Genomic DNA, 22,788 nt, shown 5'->3' with positions numbered 1-22,788 from the left:
CATATATCATTCTCCTAACTCAACAGTCCACACTTATTCATGTAATGATTAAGGAGTGCTTTCCTTCCTCAGCAGTATCCACTTCTTCCTGTGAATGGTGCAGAGTTGCCCACCCCTAAGGGAAATCATATCAAAACATAGTATGCTGCATACCACAGAGATGGGTATAGTCCTCATGCTTTGAGTATGTTAACAAGATGGCCAGTGCTTCCTTCCAGCTCTGTAGATCGCACGTGCAAACAATATCTTGCCAGTTCTGCTGCACAACTGAGGAAAGCAGCTGTAAGGGAAGCAGAAGGCCTGACAGTCACTGAAGACAAAGGCAGACTGACTGCTTAAGCAAGTGCACCCAGAGGGATAGCTCACTTTCAGGCACACTTCCCACTGTGCAGCAACTACCTCACTGTACATTAAGGTCCACCAATCACAGCATCCCAATATTAACTGTAATTGGAACCCAATGCCTCTAAAGAAAGTAAAAAAATCCAACAAAGCATTTAAGAGAATATGGAAAAAGTGCACTAGGCAAGGCTAAAGATCTTCCTTCTCCAAGTGATAGAGAAGCCAACGAGGAAAGGTGCTATGCTGGCCCTTGTTCTTACCAACAAGGAGGGACTGGTGAGGAGTGTGAAGCTCAATGGCAGCCTTGGCTGCAGTGACCATGAAATAGTGGAGTTCAAGATCCTTAGGGCAGTGAGGAGGGTGCACAGCAAGCTCACTACTCTGTACATCAGGAGAGTGGACTTCGGCCTATTCAGGGATCTGCTTGGCACAGCAGCATGGGATAAAGCCCTGAAGGAAATAGAGGTCCAAGAAAGCTGGTTAATATTCAAGGATCAGCTCCTCCAAGCTCAGGAGTGATGCATCCCAACAATGAGGAAGTCAGGTAAGAACACCAGGCCTGTGTGGATGAATGAGGAGCCCCTAGATAAGCTCAAACAGAGGAAGGAAGCCTACAGAGGGAGGAAGCAAGGACAGGTAGCCTGGGAGGAATACAGAGAAATTGTCTGAGCAGCAAGGAATCAGGTTAGGAAGGCCAAAGCCCTGACAAAATTAAAGCTGGCAAGGGACATCAAGGGCAAGAAGAAAAGCTTCTATAGCTATGTTGGTGATAAAAGGAAGACTATGGAAAATGTCAGTCATCTCTGGAAGGAAATGGGAGACCTGGTTACTTGGGATATGGAGAAGGCTGAGGTAGTCAATGAATTTTTTGCCTTAGTCTTCACCAGCTAGTGCTCCAGTCACACTGCCCAAGTCACAGAAGGCAAAGGCAGGGACTGGGAGAATGAAGGACGGTCCACTGTAGGAGAAGATCAGGTTCAAGACCATCTAAGGAACCTGAAGGTGCACAAGTCCATGGGACCTGATGAGATGCATCCACAGGTCCTGAGGGAACTGACGGATGAAGTGGCTAAGCCGCTGTGCATCATATTTGAGAAGTTGTGGCAGTCCAGTGACGTTCCCACTGACTGGAAAAGGGGAAACATAACCCCCATTTTCAAAAAGGGAAAAAAGGAAGACCTGGGGAACTACAGGCCAGTCAATCTCATCTCTGTGTCTGGCAAGATTGTGGAGTGGATCCTCCTGGAAACGATGCTAGGGCATACGGAAAATAAGGAGATGACTGGTAAGAGCCAACACAGCTTCACTAAGGGCAAACTGTGCCTCACAAATTTGGTGCTCTTCTATGGCAGGGTTACAGCATTGGGGATAAGGGAAGAGCAACTGACGTCATCTACCTGGACTTGCGCAAAGCATTTGACACTGTTCTGCATGACATCCTTGTCTCTGAATTGGAGAGACATGGATCTGATGGATGGATCTCTTGGTGGTTAAGTTACTGGCCGGATGGTCGCACTCAAAGAGTTGCGGTCAACAGCTTGATGTCGAAGTGGAGAGCAGGGACAAGTGGCATTCCTCAGGGGTCGGTGTTGGGATCAGCACTGTTTAACATCTTTGTCACTGACATGGACAGTGGGATCGAGTGCACCCTCAGCAAATTCGCTAACGACACCAAGCTGTGTGGTGTGGCCAACATGCTGGAGGGAAGGGATGTGCCATCCAGAGGGACCTGGACAGGCTGGAGAGGTGGGCCCCCTCAAACCTCATGAAGTTCAACAAGGCCAAGTGCAAGGTCCTGCACATAGGCTGAGGCAATCCCATGCACAAATACAGGCTGGGAAGTAAGTGGTTTGGGAGCGGCCCTGCAGAGGACTTGGGGGTATTGGTGGATGGAAAACTGACTACAAGCCATGTGCACACACAGCCCAGAAAGCCAACTGTATCCTGGGCTGCATCAAGAGAATTGTGGCCAGTGGGTCAAGGGAGGGGATTGTCCCCCTCTTCTCTGCTTTTGTGAGACTCCAACTGGAGTACAGTGTTCAGATCTGGGGACCCCAGTATAAGAACAACACAGACCTGTTGGAGCAGGTCCAGAGGAGGCCCACAAAGATGATCAGGGGGCTGAAGCACCTCCCTTATGAGGACAGGCTGAGAGAGTTGGGGTTGTTCAGCCTGGAGAGGAGAAGGCTCCAAGGAGATTTATAGCAGCCTTCCAGTACTTAAAAGGGGCCTGCAGGAAAGATGGGGAATGAATCTGTATCAGAGATTGTAGGGATAGCATGAGGGGTGATGATTTTAAACTGAAAGATTAGATAGAAGGAAGAAATTCTTTACTGTGAGGGTGGTGAGACACTAGAACAAGTTGCCCAGAGCAGTTGTGGCTGCCCCCTCCCTGTCAGTGTTCAAAGCCAGCTTGGATGGGGCTCTGTGCAACCTGTTCTAGTGGAAGGTGTCCCTGCCCATGGCAGGAGGGGTGGAGCTAGATGATCTTTAAGATTCCTTCCAACCCAAACCATTCTATGATTCTATGATCCCACATATCCTGTTTCAAAGCAGGTAGTATCAATGAGAGGGAATATAGTGTTAGGATATCCCAACCCCTGTTACACTTCCCTGTTTGTCAATTAATAAGCTATGACCTTCCTAGCTGAACTGTAATGGGGCAGTATGCTGCACAGGTTACAAGCATGGGGAACTGAGGCAGAAACCACTAGATTAAAAAAAAAAAAGGAACAGAGAACACAGATATTCTAGGTGGGCAACATGAAATTGTCATAAAACTACCGAGAGATTAGAGTAAATGTCTAGCCAAGAGGAGATGCACAGATTCTGCTGACATTCTACTTCCTGACAAAGCATTTCCGCATGTATTCAGGTGAACATCTGCCAAGCTATCATACACCTTCTCTTGCTCAGTAGGCACACAAAACTGTCACTTACCAGGGAGAGTTTTGTCTTACGCTTGGCAAAATAGCGCTTCTGGGTCTCCTTTAGGAGATCCTCCCCACCAGCTATAGCTAGGATGATGGCATCAGCAAAGCGCTCTGCCCGCATGCACAGCTCCACTGCAGCCTCAAAATTCCCCAACAAAAGGGCTTGGCTGATGAGTCCATCCGTATCTACAGAGGTGAGAAGCAGAGTTAACCTACAGGGGCATCACCCAGATGCACTGATGATGCTTGTTTTAAAGAGCAGGCAGTAAAAAAACCCAACTCATTGAAGTCCAGCTAAAAAAGATTTGGAAATCCAAATCAGGTTTTGCACTTAAGCAATGACTTGACAGTATGTTTTTCATCATCTAGAAGATTCTTCTACATTTTTAATGTGTCTCTTATCTGTGAAGAGTATTTCCTTGCACAATGCTGAGAGATGCTGCATGACACTGCGAGGGGTTATGTATTTTAAAAGCATCCATCTGCTGTTAATGGACCAGATTTTTCCTGGTATCTCTAATTTCTGGTTTTCCCTCCTCTTGCCTTTTCCTAAGAGGGCAGAAACTCATTCTGTGTAACATACCTTTAGTGACAGGAATCTCCAATGTGCTCATATTCTGTGGGATAAGGTTGTCAAAAAAAGCTGAAGAGGAGCAAACAGCAGCTACATCATCACTGGAATTTATCAAAAGCTGTGCGAAGAGTGCAAGAAGTAATTAGTTCATTGAACACACAGATCCTGCCAAAAACAGTTTAAGGGATTACTGAGTGGGATGGGGCCACTCTCCATTTGGGGCTACACTCCATGATCATATAAATCTGATTTCAACTTGAAAACCCATCATGCCTCTTGTCACTGTTCTATCAATGTGCACAGTTTTGCAGGGGCAGCAGCAAGAGCAGTGCTACTATTGACAAAGCTTAGGAGGTTGACAGTGTAAGACATGCAATGCCAACAGTATCGCTGGCCAGCATTCATCAACAAAACCCACCCCTTGAGCAAGCTAAATAAATTTGGACAGAATAGGGACAAGCCCAACAAGTGATATCTACAACTAACAGGTAGGATCACAGCTGCGCTTGGTGCTCGATTGTAATGCAGGACACAACTGCTACTCTTAGAATATCTCAGCAAGTGTTTAAGGTTTGTGAAGATTACTAATTTGAGGATAACAGTTTTAGATATCTTAGAGGAGCAAAATTTACAAAGCATGGTGAACCAGGCCTTGGAAAGCATCTGAAGATGAACATCCCAAAATCACGTCAGAATACATTTCAAAGCATAGAGGTGAAAAGGAAAGAAATGCAAAAGAAATACCACAGCAGAAGCTTCACAGAGGAAATCCAGAACTATAGCATGATGTTAAGCTGGGGTGAGGATGATTCTATCGCTGAAGAGATCAGCACTGGTGAAGCAAGCCTTCTTGCAGTGTTAACAGCCAGGAGTCCGTCTCCATCATTTGCTGATTGGTTTTAAAGGCAGAAGGGACTGCTATGATCATTTAGTCTGACCCTGTGAGGGTGTGACAGGACTGTCAACTGCCCTCTGCAACACCTGCATTGAGCCCATCTTGTGGTTGAAATTAAACCTTCCTGTTCATTCTGCCTTTCACTGCTCTCCCAGACTGGCAAGATGTACAGGACATACCTGATCTGGCTGTGCAGCATTTGTCTCATCTGCCTCAGGAAGGGGCTGTTTATCTGGGATCCCATTACTCAAACATGAAGTGATCTAGAAAAGTAAAAGACATTCACAGAGTGAAGCCCCTATAAAAGTTAAGCACCTGGGCAGCAAAGCCACCAAGCGACTGGCAAGCTCTAGACACAATCCCCTTAGCTCTTTCGCCGTTCCACTTCTCCCTATTCCTGGCTGGCTGCCTATCAGAGGTTATTTATCCTTTTTAGAACATTTTCCATGCTGCTACAAGAGTTGCCTTCCCTGCAGCTCCATCAGTGCTATGCCAGACTGCCTTCAACTGTCACTTTCTTCCTGGCTGAAGAATCCCCTGAGATACAGAGAGCTGGGTGCTAGGAGCAGCTCTCAGCTGCAGTGCTGTTATACACCTTCCACAGCACCAACAACTGGAAGTAAGGTAACTGGGCTCAAGAGCCCTTTGGTTTGATCCTGTATAGCTAGTTATATCCTGCATTTTCTTTTTAACAGAGGATATTTGAGGTGCCTCTCAGCTGAAATTTCATACAGTTTGCTCTTTTGTGTGCTGTGAGATTACTCAGTCATTTCTAGCAGGGACTTTACAGCTCTCCTGCAGCAGCTTTTGTCCTGTAAAAGTTTCTCTCTAATGGAAGGGCCCCTTACCTTTTTTTGCAGATCCTCTTTACTGTAACCCAGTAGTTTGAGGAGTTTAGTCCTGGACTCCTGCTCCAGATTCACCTGAGTCCCAAAGTATATTGAAAAAGACAAGAAAATATGTAAAATTCTAGGCATCTACACACTACCAACAGTTGTCTGCCTCTGGCAGCAGCAAAGTTTAGAGCACAGTTTATAGATAAGGAACTCAACTATGACAAGTCTACCCAATGACTACTGTGGGAAATTTAAGTTATAAACATGAAAAAAGGGTGAAATTCAAGTTTGTCACATAGCTACAACTGAGGTATAACTGTGTATCAGGGCTATGACTGTATGTATACTTAGTGCCTGTCCTTGGACATTAATTCCCTGGATGGTCTAGGAATTGCCAAACTAATCTCTGCTTAGAGACAATGGACTTATTCAAGTTGGGATGAAACTGAGACAAGGTGGTTGCCTGAACTCCTAGCTGGCTTCACAAAAATTAGTTAATTAATTATTACAGAAGCTTCGAGTATGAGGATTTCAGACAGTTCCAGAGATTCCCCCAGGCTTCACGCAGCCTAATTGACAGGCGCTATTTGTATGCTTTTAATCATGATTAACATTCTGCAAGGAGATTTTGTCTGTCTCTGTAAGTCCCAGGCTACTCCTACTACAGAACTGACCAAACTGTACATAGATAAGATACTTGTAAACAGTCAGTAGAAACTGTTCTTGTGGATGTGGAAATGGTCATGCAGCATAGTCTTTTGTACAGAAGCTTGGTTTGTAGTTTAAGACAATCAATAGTAATAGATCTTGTACGTGCTGGAGTGGGTTCACAAGACCATGGGCCAGCTGGATTACAAAAATTCACTGGAACAACAGTTTGACATATCTCATCCAATGCAGCTGAAGACATTGTTGCAATGACCCTTGCAATGGAGGCTACTGTCACCACCTAGACAACACCTGGCCATCCTATTCAAGAGATGTGATTCCCCATGCAAATGTAGTACTATGGAAAGAATCCCAAATTTTTGCCCTACACACAGTCTGTAAAACACTACCAAGGCTAAGCCCTGCCCCTCCATAAAGGCAGCCACTCCTCATTACCAAACTTTTGTATTACCAAACTGTCAATGAAACCATCATCTTATGTAGGGCTACAGTCATCCCTCATGCCACAACAGCTCTCTTTCTTATTACTGGGGAATCTCATTGCCCATTTGGACTTTGCCTTGAGAAATAATAACAGTAGGGCTCCACAGGTAGCAGGCAGATGTAGCTTGGCAGTGGGTTGAAATGAGAAAATCCTGTTTAGCACCTTGACAGAAAGCCCAAATGAGTTAACTGAAAAAAACATTACTGAAAAATAAGGCAACCCCCAAGACTCCAATTGCAAAACCTTTTCTTTAAACAAGTAACTAAGTAGCCTATTCAGTTCCATTTTACATCTTAAAGAACAGGAATATAAAGGGCTACAGAGGACCATAATGAACACATTCCACCCCAGGACTGTAAAAGAACTAATCTCTGTGTTCCACGACAGCCATCCTCCTACCTTCAAGAAGTTCCAAAGGTTCTCATCAAATGGCAACTTGGCTGTCTGGATCTTGCCCTGGCAGTAATCAAGAAGGTTCCCTGACTGCAAGGCCATCTGCAGTTCTCTGGATCGGAGCAGGAATTCAGTTTCAGTAGTGACTTGACTGATGAATACCTGGTGTGGGTAAGTCTGCTGCATTTGCTGTCCAGGAGCTTTGGCAAGACCAAAGGAAATAAGTTTTCCTCCAAACTGAGAAAGACAGAGGGAGACACAGTAAACATTCTTATAAACAAAGATAAAAGCATCTCACTTAGCTCTTACTTCAGCAAGATTGACTCAAGCTCCAGCTGTGACTACAAGGAACACAAACAGTTTAATGCATAGGGATGGTAGGGACATTGAGGGAGTCCCTATCACAAGCCCTTCAGCTGAAAACTGATAACTGTAACACTTGTGCATGTCCTATCAGGCCTAGACAATTGTAAACTTTAGAGAGGCACAGAGAAAAAAGTACATTTGGAACTGTTTGTTCTTTTCTAATACAGAGAGGCAGGCTGCAATAATAAAAACTATCATGTGAATGGCAGACAACACAGAGAACAAGTCAAGCCACAGGCTAAAAGAACAATTCAGCCTTCTGATTTAGGAGCAAAGGTGAAGAAAATTAAATACCTGGATAGGAAGCAAAGAGACAGAGAAGAATGGGAATGCATGTTACAGCCTTACAAGGACATCTTTTATGAGTCTTCTTTACCTTTGTTAACTCTCACTTATAACCTCCCATTCTCTGCTACAGGACTCCTTCTTGTTGGAAATATACATGAATGTTGAGCAAAAGAGCTTTGCTCCATGGGACACCACACTGCACAGCATTAAACAGGCACTAGAACAAGCAGTAGGAAGATAAAAAGGCTTCTCTATCAAAAGAAAAGGATTCTGTCACAAGATCAAACAACTGTTGCATTTTAAGCTAAGGATGATCCATTCACTTACTGCAAATGAAACCCCCACAGGTCTGCGAATCCACTTGGGTGGCTTTTTTAATGGTGGAATCAAGGTAGTCTGAGCTACTTGCTCTGGCACCTGCAAAGGAGGAAGGATCTGTCCTGTGCCAAAGGGATCCAGGTTGTTGAAAGAGGAAGAGATCTAGACTCAGGCAGAGAAAGGAATAAAACATAATTAAATTCCTCTCTGTATGGAGTAAGCACAAAACACTACTGCTTTTCTCTCTGATGAAGAAAAAGGCTATTACAGCACCTCTTCCTGGAATACCACCAAGCCTCCATGTGACAGAAATGGTATTTCCAAACAGTTTCAGAAATTATTTCTCAAGAAAGCTTCACCCTGAGAGATTTTCAAGTAATTTTTCATTAGCAAGATGGAAATTCCGTAACAAACACTGCCTGGCCTAGCATCCAGCTCGTAAACACAGGGGTTACAGAATTACTTGTTATATGAAAGACAGTGACAACATATGGTCAAAAGTTGTCCAACTTATTCTGTGTTTGGCTCACAAAGGAATGCTGACTTCCTTTCTGTTGCTGGAGTCTTTCAAGTGGGTTAGTTTTAAGGACTGTCTTAAACTTTTATAGCTTAGATGAGGCTGGTGAAATAATCCCTTCAGACTTTCTTGCCTAGACAAGAGAATGTCAAAGGTGGCCTCTGATCTGGATTTCTGACATTTAGGAAGTCAGTGAGCATACACACAATGCTGTTCACAAGCATTCTTAATTGCTAACATTGTTGGCATAGATTTATTGTTTGCTAAAGATAACCCTGTTCAAGTTTGACTGGACCATAGGGCATAGCTCCAAAATAGAGCTGACCAGCATACATGAAAAGAAGCAATACAATGCTCATTAAGTTAAGGTTGCCAAACAAAGAATCACAGGCAAGACCTACATATTTTGTCTTTCATGTCTTGAGGGGAAACCAATTCCACAGAAAGACCACTTCCTGGAGGAACAGCATATACTTGACAGATCAATCACTCTAAACCTTCAAAAAATAAAAACACACTATCAAGGGTACCAGTAATATCAACCACAAGGTCTCCAACAGAATTTCTGTCCTGATACCATGGAGCCTAGATGAAAGAGATCTCTTGGTCACAAACTCCATAACTGTCATTATCTCCTCCTATTTTTGTTCTTATTTGTTATTCTATTTATCTAGGAGTTATTCTACCCTACTGTTCTCCAACTGTGAATAGTGGAAGTGTAGTGCATGCACATGAAGAATGCACAGAAAGAAAATTCTCCACGGGTTAAATAAATCCTTAATCTCCTACAGCTGCTGCTTGATAAAGTATTTTCTTTCTCTTGCAAATCATATGAAACTGAACTCAGACAGCTGTAAATGACTACATAAATAACACTTAAGCCAGCTCATACCTATTCTCTTAAAACCTGTATTATAAGGCATTTGTTGGCTGCGAGAGAGGGAGGGAATTAAAAGACTAGACACCAGATCAAAACTAAAATTTTAGACAGTACTGACATTTAATCTGTTCAGAGTTTGCCCATCTATTCATCAGCTAAGTAATGGGTTTCAGTATCAAAATATTAACATGCTTCAAGTTATAGTTAACTGACTTGAAAACTGCTAATAGTGACTTATAAACTACTTCTAAAAATTATCTTCTGAACTAATAAAGAATAAGATGTATTAATTAGTATCATGTATTTAATTTTATCCTAATGACAAGACAAGCTTGTTGCTCTAACAGGTGTGCTTCTTTATTTTTAGTCTAGTATTAATAACCATAAAATACATATAACATCAAAACTACACTTGATCTTGTTCTCTTTACACACTTTAATGAATTTTACAAGAAATACTGAGATACCTTTGTCAAGAGGCAATGTAGTCCCTTTGGGACTTGGTGGATATTAAGTCCCCACACAGGTAGTGTCCTGGGTCGCAGTGTATTCTATTACCATCCTCATGAGCTGTGGAAATCAGGTGGGGCAGTGTTTCCTTGCTTTCCCCGCCACACCCCTCCAGACTATCTCTCTGTTAATGGCCCATCAATGCCATACAGCATGACTCATTATCCCATTCTGAGATGCTCCACCCAGAGGGAGAAAACCAGCATTCCATCCTGGATATAACCTGAGATTCTGAATACCAGAGACGCTCTCTTTTCCACTGGATTTGCAGAGGACAGGAGCTACTTAGCCACCACTGGACTTTTCTGAGGAAGAGCAGATCTTTTTTTTTCTACAGGATCACTGCTTCGGGGGGACTGCAGCCACCATTCTACCAGACTGCTACCACCACCGTGATTAACAGGGTGTCAGGTTGTATCCTGACTCAGTTTAACCCAGTGCTATCTGCCTTTATAATTTTTTTTCCCTTATTAAATTGTTATTCTGACTTGGTGTCTCCCACTAGTTTGTTTTCAAACTAGCACAGGTAGCTTATGGTTCCCACACCATACAGCTATATGTCCTGGTGGGTGGGACAGACTGCATCACTTAAAAATCATGCTGTTACACATGTGTGCTTCTAAAGTTCTCAGAAGTCGGGTAAGTAATTGCCATTCTGTAACATGTTCGCAGGACTTTACCTTGTCAGCCTGCGTCTTCTGTTGAGCTTCTAAGTTCCCACCCATAACAGAATAAATGTTGATCCACCCATCGAAAGTGGCAGCAGAGAAGACTGAAGGATTCCTAGGACACCACTGGACATCAAAGCACCACTGACTCCGAATAGGCAACTCGTAAACCACCTGCCACAGAAAGAGAAGGCAGAAGCACAACACTAATAGTTGCCTGCTTTCCCCAAATTACTTGCCCACAGCAAGTGTGTCATACTTTATTTACATATCACCATTGTACACAAGCCTCTTATTTTTTATTCTTGAAGGATGCACTGCAACTGAGTTATAGTGCATTGAATCCAAACCACAGAAAGCCACAGGAAGCTGCTATACCATACGATTCCAATTATAGAACAAAATGCAAAAGAAACAAGTCTGTACTGTTGCACCTGCTGTTAAACAAGGGAGACACACCAGAAAACAACACAAGAAAAGCAGAAGCCAAAAGGCAAGAAGGTATCATGAGCAAGAACATGTAAACAGAAAGAACAGTCTGGACAAAGAAATTTGACAAGGAAAATAAAAGCCTACAAAAAAAAGTACAACAACGGAAGAGGACCGTAATAGCTGCAGATGAACTATGAAGGATATTGCAGTCAGCAAGCTTCTGGTCCAGCACTCAAAAATTCAAAGATCAATTCATGTCTCAGTCACACACTTCCTGCCTGACACTGGGCAACATATTAACACAACCTTTGAACCTCCAGTCTGTAAAATGAAGATTTTCTTTATGCTTCATAGACACAAAGCACAGAGAATCACAGCTTCCTTCTCTGTGGGAATATAATCTGCATTTTCATTCCCAGGTATAAAACCTTGCATTTGCTTATATTAAAATATAGATTGCTAAATTAAAAAAAAAAATCCCCAATATTTCCCAAAAACCTAATAAACCAACCCTTCCCCAACCTCAACAGATCAGTCACTCTGTATAACTGTACTGTCCTTACTATTGAAAACCTTTCCCATTTTTATATCACCTGAAAATTTTCTGTTCATTAGTACCAAGTCAAGAACAGCTCCCTAACAATGGTTTGTACATAAACGTCCAAGCTGAATTTGGACTCTGCAGATCTACAGAAGCATGCATAAAGATAAACCAACTGCAATAAAATTGTTTTTTTAAATTTTTCCACTAAAACACAGTTAAAAAACTTTAGTAAAAATCAGACTTCAGGAATATTTCAGAGTCTGATTCTCTTCTAACCACTAAACATCTGTACAGAACGAGCATCAAACCTTATGAAACCACAACACAGCATTTCATGCATTTTATGAAAATGGATTAATTTTTTTCCATGCCTCCAAGGCAAATGTGGTCAGCTAAGTGAAATTGTCCCATGAAATGAATCCAGCCTGGGGCTCCCAGCTGGACTTCGTTCAGTATTGTTAGAGTACCTTCCTCATGCTATCATCAAGATCAACTACAGGAACTTTGTTCAAAATTCATTTTATCCAGAAATTGAGCATTGAATAGGTTTTCAGAAAAAAATTTTTACACAGTCCTATTTTAATTCAGGTAGTAGCAAAATATTTCAGAGATGGTAATTTTGAGATACATGACTAGATAAGCACATACATGTGAAATCACTGTACTATGAATAAGGTTTACACACATTTAATTACATTGTTCCCCCCTCAACAAATGCTACCCATTGTCCTTTAAGTTTCCCCCTGCAAACTTGCAACCCTAGGAGAAGGAAGAAGAAGAAACAAATGGACACAGAGAACACTACATGTGTGAACATAGCCAGAGTAATCATAATTAACTGAAACTAAGTTTTAGTTAAAGCTTTCTTCCCTCTACAACCTCTGGACACAGATACATCAAAGAAAATCTCTGCCTGTTTCTGCTGTTTTCAGTCTGGGTCTGGATATGGACAACACTCTCATTCACCCCAGACAGGAAGAATGCAGAAGACATACTGGAGGAAATTACATTGGCATTCCACAGGGATACAGAGAAGGTACACATACATAGCATAGCACACAACTCTGTATAAAGCAGACCATGTGTACTTATAGCTGTGGTTATGTACCTCTCCCATACTTGGGTTCCAGCACAAGATCCGGTTGTCTTTGGCACTACTCAACAGCAGTTCAGGGTCAGCCTGGCACCAAGACACAGAGAGAACTCCCCTAAAATAGATCAGAAAGAAATCAGTTGTATTTCATACACAGACCACTCTCCCACCCTGTCACCAAGAAAGCAGCAGAAATGCACCTCTACCCTCAACCAGATTATCTGTGAAACAAAGCAGACCTAGAAAAAAATCATAGTTAGCCTAAGTCCAGTTTCTCAGATGTCTGCCTTTTAAAGAAGGCAACACAACAAGCAGGCGCTCACCTCGTGTGCCCTTCCAGCTGGCTCAGAGGAGAGGTAGCAAAACGTAAGTCCCATATTTGGATCACTGGCAAGCGGTCATCCTCAGAGGAAAGGACTAGCTGGGTTGCAACTTCTGGATGCCAGGCCATTCCTGAGCAATGCATCTAGGGACAAAAATAGCATAGGCTGAAAATTTAGCAAAGCAAGCTGACAATAGCAAAAATGGCCCAAAGCCACGTTATTCTGCGCTTAACTCGCCTAGAATGCTTGACATAAAGCAAGCCTAGCAATGTCTTGCTGTGGGAAGCAAGCTTATTTACTTTCTCCACACAGCAGAAAACCCACTAAGCATATAGAAGTTGAAGGACTAGTTCAAAGTTGATCTAAGGAGACAGCTGGGATTAAAATGCAGGAGGCTGCTCATAAATGAGCTGTGAACATAGAAACTGAATGCAAGGATGCCCTAATTTTAGGAGTATCTACAGGTCTCATTTCTCCATTTCATTAGAGAAAGAAAGAGAGGTGCTTTGATGCTACAGCTCCAAGAGAACCAATGTCAACAGCTCTCACCATAAAACCCCTTGATCTCAAGACCCTGTGCCACTGCTTTGCAGTCACATGTGGCATGTTGCAAGCTAGTTGGAGTCACAGTGTTTCCTCCACTCACTCTGTTACTGTGGTCACTGACTTTGATGATAGGCTCATTCTTTCTGAGGTCCCAAACCACAGCCTTGCCGCTGGGGTGAGCTGAGGACAGGATATGCTGCACCTGACGATTCCAGGACACCACACTGATGTCTTCATGAGGCTGCCAAGATAGGAAAGGCCACATATCCATTATTCCCATGTTGAGGGAACACAAATCACAGGGTTCTGTCACTAGCTTTGACTTATTTGAGGATATATAAATTATTCTCTTCAATCACTGATCAACTAACTGGAAATAGCAGCACTGACCAGAAAGACTAGAGAGCATGGAAAGTCGTTTACTCAGAATGTACAGTGGACAGTCAAATTCTATGGGGGAACGTCACCTGAAAAAGCACCTTTGCATTTTGGGAGCAGGTATTGGATTCTGCATTGGCCAAATATGTCATAAATCAGTCCAGAGAGAACTGCTGCTGAGATAACATAGATGCTTCTACCCTGACTCCTGAGATGAAGTTAAATGTAAAGATGACCTTGTCCAACATTTCAGGAGTGCAGCGAGATGGAAAATGATGAGGCATTCAAGGCTAATTGCTGTTACTGTAGCTACTACAATGCAGGAGATAGGCAAGGAGACAAATGAGAGGCTTATTGGAGGAAAAACTTGGCCTGCTTTTAGGCAAGTTTACTATAACTTTTTCACTTGCAGAAGTTGATTGCCCTGAATAACATAATCAGTATTAGAAGATCAGAAGCTTCTTCCTCTTCAAACTCAGGAAACATCTGGGAGTAATAGCCAGCCAAGATGCATTAAATGGCTCACTGGCTCTGCTAGGGGTATTACTTTCATGAGATATGAAAAGCTTCAGCTGAAGCCTGAAGTAAATTCGTTTCTCAGAGAAGGTCCAATAAGCCTTCTTAATCCATCACACATGCCCCAGCTGGATCACAAGATAAACTGGTCAGTTACTTGGTACAAATCCACAAAGAGCTTACCCATCCACGTAAAGTGCATCCTTCCAGAGCTTGCCAGCCTACTTCCCCTCCCCTTATAACACTCTCTCCATTTCCCCAGAATGAAGCTGATTAGTCAGTTCTGATTCATCTTTCTCCTGACAGATATCAAGGTCATTCCCCCTTCAACTGACTAGACCAGGATTACTTCACACACATCTTTTTGCCTCATCTACTGATACAAAACTGCAAGAGTATTGCCCACAGGAAAACTCATTTACCTGTGACTTAGCCCCTGGAGTCATAGGCACACTGAAGTTATTCAAGTCCCAGATGAAAATTTCAGAATCATTGGCTCCAGAAGCCAAAAGGTTACTCTGTAGAAAAAAAGAAAAGCTCAGCTGAGTTTCACTGGGAAAGAGGACAGATTTTTAAAAAAAATAAATGTAAGCAAAAAACCCTAAAGTTTCTGAAGTCAGATGAGAACTGCAATTCACAGTCACTGGTAAGCAGAAAGATACTAACTGGAACCAAGCACATTTCTGGCCTTCGTGCCTTCAGCTGTGCCATGGTACAGACCTGTTTAAATTTTGTCTAGCAAGCTACATGTGCAGGTGGCTGATGTTACTCATAATGAAACTTTGCCACAGGCCTGGAAGCTGCTGTCTCTGGCCAGCTGAGCCTTTGCCCTTCATCCTGGCACCAAGGACATTTCTTCTCAGAAGAGGCAGGCTTCCCACAAGGGTCTGCAGACAACTTTCAATTTGCCTTTGTGCTACCACAAGAGCTTGTGTTGTGTTCACTACTCACATTGTAGTCACTTTAAGTGTGATCAGAGTTGCACTGAATTAGACACCAACTGAAAAAATAAAAAAAGTTCTGATTTCAAATGATTAATGGTCTAACATGTAACAGTATTACAAGACATGTTTTTACAGAGACGTAAAATACTTGATCAAGGTCCCAAATCTTGAGTCCCAAACCAACCCTGTGTCACAACTACCATGCCTCTTTCAGGTTAAAAACTATTTCTTCAGTTTATAAATCTCACAAAGGAAATTTTTTTTTTTTTTTTTCAATATGGAGATAAATTTTCATTTGTTTATAAGTATCTTAATGTTGCATACCTGGAAAGGGTTAAAGTCAAGTGCTCGAACTGGGCCTGAATGCTTCTCTGTCCGCCCAATTACAGGCTCGCTCTTTGAAGCCAAGATGTGGTGCACACTGTACATTGTCAGTACACCATTATCCCCTCCACCAATGATCACTCCAGAGGACTCTGGGGACCCATTTCCAAAGTTACCCCAGATCAGCTTATGAAACCTAAAAGAGAAGAAAATAAAGTTGGCGTAGGCTACAGTATTTGGTGGAAGGCAAGACACCCTCTGCATTACCAAAAACCACATCCATGTTCTGACCTGTCAAACATAATGATCAGTCTACACCTTAAATAACTATTTCCCTTTGACGATGACTGTGGGTCTTACATGAGGAAAAAGAAATGAGCCTCCTTCCAAAAACTTTTAAGGGGAATTTACAAAGGAAGAGCTAATCTGTCCCTCTTTTTCTTCCCCTTAAAATGTTTAGGACCTCATAGGGGATTTGGTGGGTGAATTTCTCAAACCTACACTATAAAAAAATTCAGATTAAAGGACTATATGCCTTCTTTTCCAGAGCTATTACCTGAAAAATATGTTTACACGCTGTAAAAGCTGCTAGTTACAAATCAAGGCTGTGTTCTACACTGGGTGCAAATGTCACCCACACTGATGAGCCTAAGAAATTGCCTTGTCTTGAAAAGCTGGAAGACAAGTTTCACTCTGCTTCTACTGTCTTTACTGTCTCTACTACTAATTTACAAATCATTAGCCCCAGCAAATTCAAATGATACAGAATGACTGTCCTGACTGACTACCATATAAGTCCTTTCAGATTTCTACAATGGTCCAACCGCTGTACTTTTACACCCAACATGACCTATGTCAACAAAAACATTCAATTCTTGAAGACAGAAGTCAATTTATCCAAAAGATTGCTTTATACCCCCAAAATACCATCTCTTCTTCTCCTTTCTTGTACAAGAAAAGCCCTTTCCAGTTCCACTGATTGATATGTCAGTATGAGGGTCTAGTACCTGTTTGAGGCAGGAAGTGTTCCTTTCTGCTTCATGTCTAGGGAGGGATCCCTGAAGTCAACCTCAAATATTTCCAAGGTGGCATTTGTACTGAACGATGCATCCAGTTGTTGGGCAGATGTTCCTAGCAGAAGTACAAGGGCAAAACAAGTAGGCACTTTTTTCAAGAGCACAAGATACTAAAAGAGCAGTGCATTGGAAACCTATTCTTGATAGTCAACACAACTTTGGCTGTGTCTATTCAAGGAGAGGACATATTAAAATATGTCAGAAAGAGGAACCAACAATTATGACAAAGACTTTGAAATAAATTAGAACTTCTTCAAAAAATTCTGGGCAACAGGGTCACTGTTATACAAATACCTTTCTCTCTTGGGATAAATATAATTCATATATCCCCTTCCAAGCAGCCACAGCTTCTGATACTGAGTCTTTATCTAACTCACAAATGCAGTCACAACCCTGCTACAAGTATGAACCCAAATACTTCCACATACTGCTCCTCAACCATGACTGTATGTCTTGATCAAACCTTCTAAATCTGGTCTACAGCAAAAGTTCTTCAACCTTAGCCAACCAAACATTCCCCAACAACCCATGGACAGCTAGCAGTCACACAGTGGTTAGCTTCCTCCCTTCTCACTAGCTTACAGAATAAAACCTAAAACTAGATTTAACATTGCCTAATGGGACATTGCCAGGAAAACAGTCACCCAGTTACCACAGAGGTCTTTGTAACTGCCTATGGCATGGAAAGTGCTCAAGAGACTATTAAAAAGCAGTACAAATTATGAAACTATGCAGTTTCTGTTCTAAAGCAGACTGAAGCCAAGACCTTTTGTCCAACCAAAAATCTGTCCTTATTAGAGAAACAAAAAATAGACTATTTATCCCAAAAATGGTAATGTTGCTTTTAAGGCAACATCTGAACTTTTGTCACTTTCTTTTGACAGCAATCCCTGAAAAAAAAGAGCAAAACAATATGGTAGCACTGCACAACCCAGGCAGGAGACAGAGTTGACTAGTTCTCACGTTGGGCAGACAACCCAAGCTGTTGGTCCCACAGACACTAAACTCACCCACTGCCAACTCAGTGAACAGGCTGACTTTGCGCTTTGGAAAATAAAATTATTATAACAATAGTAAATAATGAATAATATCAACAAAATTCAAATTTAAGGTTTTGCAGAAATATTGAAAATTGAATGATAACTGAAACGTGCAACTTTAGGAAGAAGAGGTTTCTATTATTTGATTGTCAAACCACGTGATAATGTCTGAAGACCTACAAAGTAAAAGTGAACTTAAATGAGCATGATTAGAATGAACTTCTTTTTTCACAGACATACCAAGTAACCTTATTTTGGTTTATTTTTTATAGCAAGCAGGTGTTGGAGTTCATGTGGACTTAATTAGAAGTTAGATCCAAAAAGCCATGTATTCACTCTTTGAAAAAATCACTGACTTTTAAGGTGTCCAAGCTGGGCACATAAATAATCCTGTACAGGTCACTTTAAAAAAAAATTAAGGTTACAATGTTTTTGGTATATTGCTTGTAAGTTTTCAAGAGATTATTAAGGTGGGAATTGTTCAAAGTGAAAGACAATACAACTCTACATAAAATCTCTCTGTGACTCATGCTTTAATTTTCACAAATTGTGAAGATTACCTGTTGCTAGATAAACGGGGTGGTGGTTAGATGGACTCCATGCCTGGACAGCTGTTCGCTCAATTTCCTTTAGCTTCATTTTTTAGGCTCTAGAAGAAATATCACACAGTGGTTAGAACAGTGGGATAAAGTCAACATGAAAATAATCACACTGATAACAGGATATCTCCTAACAAAGGTACCATACAAACAAATCACTCTCAACAGAGAGAAGTTACTTGTTACTTCCTGAGCTAGTGTATACACTTTCACAAGAAAGAATTAGAGTATTTTAGAATTAATGAAAAAAACCCAATCCCGGATGTCTTATTCCAGATTTTCTTCATATATATATATATATCTCTTTCATATACCCCAATTACAGGAGAGCTTCAGTAAAAGGAATGGGATCTAAATTAAACAACATACTAAAGTCTTCAGTCCAGGCTGGTTTAAATCAGCTGCAGAAATTAATGTAAACAAATGTATTTGCAAAGCACTAGTTGCTCTCTCTGAACAAGCTGAAGAAAGAATGTCAGGGCAGGCTAAACTCCAAGCAAAAAAGTGACGTGGCAATAGAAAACAAAGTGCAATGCTATCATGAGCCAATTCAGTTAATGTACTTTGTTCTCGTTCCTCTGAGAAACAAAAAGGAAAAATTAATTTTACTTTCTGCTTGAGTTTCTAAATGGTAGAAGGTGAAAAGAAGCGATCCAGAAGAATTGGGTTTCAATCTCATCTCTGACAACAATTCTTTTTATTTACTCTGGATACATCAACTGACACCTGTAAAATGGGAACACAACTTCCCCATTATCACTAGAGAGACATTAGTTGGGCAATAATGTAGCGGCGTAATTGAAAGTCAAACAACAGCCAGAAGGTTGCAAAACTGCATATAAATTATTGTTCCATGTAGGATCCTCTTCTTTCTGAGGAGAAAGCACCCAGCACCTCTGCATTCCAGACTATGCCCAGGGCTTCTAGGCATGTCAGTAACAAACAATGTGTGGACATACCATTCACAGGCTATCGGGGTGACTCTCATGAGCAGTTCCTAAACCTTCAAGCTCGGCTGCAGTGCAGTCTTTTTTTTTTTTAACTCTAGCTAAACAGAACTGCTAACTATGCACTCAGATGATACCATGCTGAATAAAGTAAAACTGTCAGCAGGCAGCACAGCAAAACACTGCATCTTGCCAGCTCACTGATTAACCTCTCCTGGTTACTTGACACTGTTTGTGTTAGCCAGGCTGACAGTTAAACCACAGTCTGCATCATGTGGCCCTCTCTTCAGATACAGGGTTACAAGTGTCAGTGCTTCACAGTTTGGTCTTACTCAGGCCAGAATATGGTTGTTTATTTGTACCCAAGTTCATAAAGGTAGCTTGCTGTGGCTAGCCCACTGTTTGACCAAAACATCTCCCTAAAAAAAACAATTCTGAAAATTTAATCATCTTGTGGCTTATATGAAGCTACGGCCTCCTGAGAACCACACAAAGGAAAATCTGATCTGCATTGCTTCTTTATCTTGGACCTCCTGGCTAACTGCTCCACACTCTTTTTAGGGTTTCTTCTCCACCATCAGTCAGAGGCTAAGGACATCCTTTCTCTCCCTCATGCACTATTAGAACATGCTGTTTGATTAGAATTTATTTAATGCTTTTTAGCATTAGTCTGCAGTACTGTCTCCCAAAGCTCTAAGTATTCTCATATTAATCTTATCCCAACTTAGTTGAGGTCCAGAGCAATCTTCATGGAACTCTTGTACAATAAGACAAGTGCAACTATTTCCTCATGCAACCCAGGAACAAAGGTAGAAAGGTCATTTCCTTGTCAGCACCATAACGGATCTCTAACGCTTACTTTCCTATCTTTCGGGACACACTCTGCAGAGCACTCGTTAGGGCTCCATCACATTCTCTGCCAAGAAGTTCTGCTGCCTACTCATTTGTCTCCCAAAGCAGCACAGGAACACTGTCCGGGTCTCCTTTCTTCAATGAAAACATCCCCAGGAGAAGTCAGGTGAACCTGCTAGCAACAGCCTACTCCACAAAGCATCACTTGACTCCACTGACGTGGGGGAACAGGACAGGTGGTATGTTCCTTACCAATCCCTTTCTTGCCTCTTCCTCATCCAGTTACAATCCATCAATTGTAGGAGCTGTCTGTATATACAGGTCTCACTGGTTCTTGGCTTTTGAAAGGGCAGCTTGCCTGTGAACATCAGTAGCAGTGGCCAAGAGACCTCTTTCCTCTAGTAAATTAGCTGGTGAGGAAGCAATGAAGAGGACAACCATCACAAACTTAGCTGGGTGAATGGTATGAGCTCCCACTCCTTATCCTCTGTGCTGGACTAACTACATGTCTGGCAGAATTTGCATTTAATGTGCAAACAAAGACAAGGCACAAGAAAAATGCAGAACAGAATTGATCAATTATCCAGATTCTCTTGTCAATAGAGCATTTTGTATAAGAAAGTCAACATCACTGTTCTCTTTTCACAAACTTAAGTCAGGACAGAACATGAAGGTAAAGTGTCTTGCTCATGATAACTCACCCAGACACAGGGAAGCAAACAAGGCACCATTTAGAGTGGCTCCATATCAACAGAACAACTGGAGAAGTGCTGGAGAAGAACAGGTACACTGTGTTCCTGGTCCTCAAGGCAAAGCAGCAGCAGTGCCAACAGACTTGAGAAGGCCCACAGGACACACATAAGAAGCCACCATCACTGTATCACACCATCTTTTAAGCACCTCCTATCAGTTCAGCTCTATTGCAGCTGAGGTTCTGCAGGGATGCAACAGCATCTCCTCCTTAAATCAGTGGACTCTGACTTTGGAAGGGAAAAAAGCCTGATTTGAATCTTACTCTCTTAAGAGAAGCGACCCTTCTACACAATGTGCATGTCTGTATCCAGGATAGGACTCATGATTCTTAAAGCAGGAAAAAGCCCTTCTTTAGCAACCTCTTGTGGCTGCATGAGAAAAATTCATAAGCATCAAATTCTTCCACAGAATTTTAAGGAGAGATTTCCACCTGCTGTCATCTCCCAAATTAGTCTCTAAGACTTATGAGAAAGCTCATACTTTCCTCGGGACCTCTAATTAGTTAATCATGACAATTCCTCCTCCTTCTACAGACATCTGATTACAGATCTGATGTATTAATGAACCTCAGCCCCAGTAGGAGTCAAGGGACAGAAGCAGCATTTCCCCCTAGTCTCCCCCAGCCATGGTTTCTGGCACAGTGTCCTTAAAAGGTAACACTGTCTACAAAGCAAAACCCAGCAGGTCAGAGCACTCCCCACCACTAGGAAATGGAGAACACACAGATAAACAGTGAAAAGTAAAAGCACATGGCTCTCAAACCATGACAGACCACATGGGCAATGCTGACAGAGGCAAAAATTCCTCACCTACACTAACTCGAAAAATTTGTGGTTTAGAATACATCCTAAAAGACTGTGGTTGTTGTTGTATCAGTAATTGACCCTCAAAGCTGCCATAATAAGCATGCCTGCTATCACCCTATAAAGCCTTTTCTGGCACCACCCAAATAGTATCAATCAAAAATCCCCTCCTACTGACTTCCCCAATCCTCCTCCTGCCACTGGGCACCCAACCATTCCTCTCTGAACAGTTCCTGATATTGGACTTCCAGAACAGCACACAAAAAAGCTGACAGCCTGATCCCCCTCAGCTAAAGGTGAAACTTGGGCAGAACAGAAGACTTGTCCGAGGTCACCCAGGTGACAGGTAGCCACCCTAAGACTTGAAAAAGGCCTCTCAGCCATAACACAGTGGTTAAGATACAAATGGTCCTACAGTCTCCACACCGCAGCATCAGTTTAAAATCTCTATACAGCCCTTCCCTTTACATTGCTCTGACACTCTCCTTTCACAGCTCCCAAATACCCTATAGCCAGATTGTTCTTGTAAGTGCTTATTATAAACCCTGATTACAGAGGCAGAAGGCACAGGGACGCTAATCTCAGCTAATCATTGGTGTTTGCAAGGCGGGGTTGTTGCAAGGCAGGCCAGGACTCAGCACATTCCTCCATGACAGCTCCCATAATATATAACGAAACTTCTTGTGCTCTGAGCACTTTCAAAAGCTATTGCTAAGTGCCACAGAACTGTAGGGATGGGAGTGCATATCCACGTATGTAGTCAGCTTGCTCCACACAGCAGCATTACACCGTATGACAGCGAAAAAGGGCGAAAGTCTAGGAAGGAAGTGACCTCGGACGTCGGGTGTCACCAACAGGCACTCGGCTACGCCAGAGGCCTCTCCGCGGCCCAGGTCGGACAGCCACGCTCCCCAGAAGCCGGCCCGCCGGCGCAGGGGTAACAAG

At 42.3% G+C, this 22,788-nt stretch overlaps 1 protein-coding gene across 2 annotated transcripts in view; it reads right to left on the bottom strand.

Moving 5' to 3' along the window:
- Positions 1-20,713, bottom strand: part of SEC31B (SEC31 homolog B, COPII coat complex component) — a 40,514-nt gene extending 19,801 nt beyond the window's left edge. For both annotated transcript variants that reach the window (XM_026851268.1, XM_026851269.1), the window contains exons 1-16: positions 20,540-20,713; positions 18,450-18,538; positions 16,781-16,904; positions 15,774-15,969; positions 14,928-15,023; positions 13,712-13,852; positions 13,066-13,208; positions 12,758-12,857; positions 10,686-10,847; positions 8,108-8,260; positions 7,133-7,363; positions 5,593-5,667; positions 4,924-5,007; positions 3,859-3,967; positions 3,283-3,461; positions 154-280 (exon numbers count right to left, since the gene is read on the bottom strand). In XM_026851268.1, the coding sequence (XP_026707069.1) occupies positions 154-280; positions 3,283-3,461; positions 3,859-3,967; positions 4,924-5,007; positions 5,593-5,667; positions 7,133-7,363; positions 8,108-8,260; positions 10,686-10,847; positions 12,758-12,857; positions 13,066-13,208; positions 13,712-13,852; positions 14,928-15,023; positions 15,774-15,969; positions 16,781-16,904; positions 18,450-18,528 (1,999 nt within the window). In that variant the 5' untranslated portion in view covers positions 18,529-18,538; positions 20,540-20,713. The remainder of the gene's footprint in view (positions 1-153; positions 281-3,282; positions 3,462-3,858; positions 3,968-4,923; positions 5,008-5,592; positions 5,668-7,132; positions 7,364-8,107; positions 8,261-10,685; positions 10,848-12,757; positions 12,858-13,065; positions 13,209-13,711; positions 13,853-14,927; positions 15,024-15,773; positions 15,970-16,780; positions 16,905-18,449; positions 18,539-20,539) is intronic.
- Positions 20,714-22,788: the final 2,075 nt, after the last annotated feature.

The sequence above is a fragment of the Athene cunicularia genome (assembly GCF_003259725.1).
Source record: "Athene cunicularia isolate RWA chromosome 6 unlocalized genomic scaffold, athCun1 chr6_part1, whole genome shotgun sequence".
In the NCBI taxonomy this organism is placed as follows: Eukaryota; Metazoa; Chordata; class Aves; order Strigiformes; family Strigidae; genus Athene; species Athene cunicularia.
The sequence above is the reverse complement of the archived record's forward strand: the minus strand, read 5'-3'. Positions and strand labels throughout refer to the sequence as shown.